Genomic DNA, 3,318 nt, shown 5'->3' on the forward strand with positions numbered 1-3,318 from the left:
TAGAAGGCCCTGTTTGTTTTAGATTGTGGCAACCGATTATTGGACTCAAAATTACATTAAGTTTTGAGTCCAATAATTGGTTTGGAGCTCACAATCGGTTGCCACAATCCGAAACGAATAGGGCAGAAGTATTTCAAAAATTACTAAAATAACAACGCCTTGTAAGAGCATGATTCATTAAGAAATTGTGATTTTAAGCTATTTTTAAGAGGTACTTAATTAGAGGTGATTGAAATCAAGAGTTTCAATTCATCAATTAACAGCCCAAATGATCATTATTAAGCGATAGACCAGCTGCGAAATGCCTTTTGCCATGGACGCTAGCAATTCCCAAATGTATATATATATTATTAGGGATTTGATAGTGTCCATCACAGAAATGCGATCCACGAAATGCAACAGGCCATCCGCGAAATGCCTTCTGCAATCGTACACAAAAGAAACAAGTCAACTCCCAATAGTTAAGATATGATCTTAAATCTTAATGACCAAAATCGGATCCCACATCACACGCATGTCATCGAGATCATTGATTTGGTGTGGTGGAGCCACATATATAGGCGTCCTACATGATCCCAGTCCCATGCCACTTGGATGTCCCATTCATAAGATCAACAACAACAACAACAACAACAAAATCTGTGGTTAAGCTTCTCTTTGAGGGCTCCTAAAGATATTGGTTAATAATTATCAGGAGACTATCTGTAATGGTCCAGACTTGAGGTTGTTGAATACAGATTCAATTATGTACCTGTGAGTCTGTGACATGCATCGGTCTTGAGCTGCTTTTCTTTGTTTTACATTTCATTTTCTTTTCAGAAATAATTGTTTGCTGTTATTTAATAGCGATAAGGAATGCTATACTTACAAGATATTTAATAGCTATATAGAGGTTTATAATATATTCATAAGGGTATTTAGTATCTAAAGCCTATCACCCTGTTTGGATTGCGTGGATGTTTTGGATAAGTTTTAAAAAGAAAAACTCTTTCTAAGATTCCTTGCTTTTCAATGCTTTGATTACCCTTGAAAAGAAGGAACCTGAACGACCAAGGTTCAAATTTTATCTAGAGAGACCTTAAATTTCCAGAAACTTCCTGCAATCACTCCCTCCCTGTGATGAACGGTTTGGATGTTTTGAATGAGCATATAATTTTTTAGTGCCGTGGCCCACCTAGAAAGAACTGGTTCAGATGAGTAGTTTGGTTCCATACCCATGAAACATGTGACTACAGTAAAAAAAAAGTGTTTCACATGATCAACGACCTCTTTTTATCAGAGAAAGAAATCATGTTGTCATTTCTTTCAAAAAGTCTGATTTTCCACTAAAAAAAGTGAGTGTCATTTTTTTATATTCATTTACTTTTAGAAGACGATTCTAGAGCTTGGCAAAAGCGGAGAACCGGCCCTGTTGGGCTGTCAGAAGCAACCGGAAACCGGCTAATAGCAGTCGTAGAGCTTTCAGCTCAACTATAAGATGGGCAACCCAGTTAGAGTGACTTGAGATCGAGAGAGAGAGAGAGAGTAGAAAAATGCCGATTTCTCGAATTGCAGTAGGCCGGAGGGAGGACGCAACACACCCAGATGCATTGAAGGCAGCTCTAGCAGAATTCATCTGCACTCTCATCTTCGTTTTCGCCGGAGAGGGATCCGGCATGGCTTTCAGTAAGATCATAAATCTCTCTTCCTCTTCTCTTTAGAAGAATTAAGGTTTTTACAGGCGGTCTATAGAAACGCCCCTAATTGTCCATATTTACCAGACTGCCGGTATATGTTTTTTTGCAGATAAGCTGACAAATGATGGCTCGACCACGCCGGCCGGTCTGGTTGCGGCTTCCCTTGCTCACGCATTTGGCTTATTCGTGGCAGTTTCCGTAGGAGCTAACATCTCCGGCGGACATGTCAACCCAGCGGTAATGTGAAACAACCAATTACTCACTCCAAATTAAAGCTTAAACTGTTAGAGATGGTGCAATTGAGAGGGCACAAGTGAGACTTGAGAGGGTACAATTGAGATGAGCCTAAGAAGTGGCTAAAAATTAGGAAAAAGTCAATCCTATTTTGAGTAGAGTTCTTTTGTTTCTTGATTTTTAGTTTGGCCACTTCACCCTCATCTCTAGCTGGAGGCACCGATCTATCAAAGGAGGAATGCTAAACTCGAGCACCCTTGGGAAAAAGGGCTGAAAGCGCGCCCCCATTGGCTTAAAGTGCATTTATAATGGCAAAGTCAAAGAGTATTAAATGCACTTTGGCCACCTTCAGCGAATGAGGGCTCCCTTTCCCCCTTTTTTTGTTTTTGTTTTGGCAAGGGGACCCTTAGTTTTGAACTCATGACTCTGAGACCATGCGAAACAACCAATTACTCCAAAAGCTTAAGCTGGTAGAGTTAGTGTTATTTAATCATTTACACTTCAACAGGTAACCTTCGGTGCGTTCATCGGCGGAAACATCACCCTCCTCCGAGGGATCTTATACTGGATCGCCCAGCTCCTGGGGTCCACCGTCGCTTGCCTGTTACTAAAATTCGCCACCCACGGTATGACTACGGCAGCCTTTTCGCTCTCCACAGGCGTGACCGTTTGGAACGCGTTCGTGTTCGAGATCGTCATGACATTCGGGCTGGTTTACACGGTCTACGCTACCGCGATCGACCCTAAGAAGGGGAGTTTGGGGACTATCGCGCCCATTGCGATCGGATTTATTGTGGGTGCTAACATTCTTGCCGGCGGAGCTTTTACCGGTGCGTCTATGAACCCAGCGGTTTCGTTTGGACCGGCTCTCGTGAGCTGGAGCTGGGAGAATCATTGGGTTTACTGGGCTGGACCCTTGATTGGAGGTGGACTTGCGGGTGTGGTCTATGAGTTGTTCTTCATTTCTCACTCCCACGAGCAACTTCCTTCTACCGACTACTAGACTTGATTTTGATAATTTCTTTGGTTTGTTGGTGTTATGGGCTTCCTTCTTCTCTGGCTGCATAGTGGTTCCGACTGTTTGTGATTATGTGATGCCACTTATTTCTCTTTTTATGCATTTGAGATCATGTGATGACACTTATTTATCTTTTTATGCCACTCCATTGGGTTGATATTAATAAGAGAAGTGTGTAAATAGAGGAATGCTCCACAGGCGCCCTTGCAAAGAAGGGATGAAAGGGTCCGCCCCCCATTGGTCAATAGCCATTTAGGATGGCACATGATTTTAATGGTCAAAATGGCATTTGACCAACGGGGGCGTATTTTCACCCCTTTTTCTGCGAGGGCACCTGTGTGTCTAGAGAGAGGGCTGCCAATATCAAATCACGGGAGAGAATAGACTAGC

At 42.5% G+C, this 3,318-nt stretch overlaps 1 protein-coding gene across 1 annotated transcript; it reads left to right on the forward strand.

Moving 5' to 3' along the window:
• Positions 1 to 1,477: 1,477 nt before the first annotated feature.
• LOC143892452 (aquaporin TIP1-1) lies at positions 1,478 to 3,058 on the forward strand. Its single transcript, XM_077397074.1, has 3 exons — positions 1,478 to 1,665; positions 1,786 to 1,913; positions 2,419 to 3,058. Exons 1-3 carry the CDS (start codon positions 1,533 to 1,535, stop codon positions 2,911 to 2,913), a joined length of 756 nt encoding a protein of 251 aa, XP_077253189.1. The 5' UTR covers positions 1,478 to 1,532; the 3' UTR covers positions 2,914 to 3,058.
• The last annotated feature ends 260 nt before the right edge of the window (positions 3,059 to 3,318 follow it).

The sequence above is a fragment of the Tasmannia lanceolata genome, unplaced genomic scaffold (genome assembly GCF_043159265.1).
Source record: "Tasmannia lanceolata isolate RefF3 unplaced genomic scaffold, GAP_Taslan_0.1 ptg000015l, whole genome shotgun sequence".
Taxonomy (NCBI): Eukaryota; Viridiplantae; Streptophyta; class Magnoliopsida; order Canellales; family Winteraceae; genus Tasmannia; species Tasmannia lanceolata.

What these genes read in the sequence shown, in the direction of transcription:
- LOC143892452 (XM_077397074.1), top strand. Translation starts at nt 1,533, where the DNA reads ATGCCGATTTCTCGAATTGCAGTAGGCCGGAGGGAGGACGCAACACAC. An exon ending in GGGATCCGGCATGGCTTTCA is followed by an intron (nt 1,666 to 1,785) that starts GTAAGATCATAA and finishes GTTTTTTTGCAG; the next exon opens with ATAAGCTGACAAATGATGGC. An exon ending in GCGGACATGTCAACCCAGCG is followed by an intron (nt 1,914 to 2,418) that starts GTAATGTGAAAC and finishes ACACTTCAACAG; the next exon opens with GTAACCTTCGGTGCGTTCAT.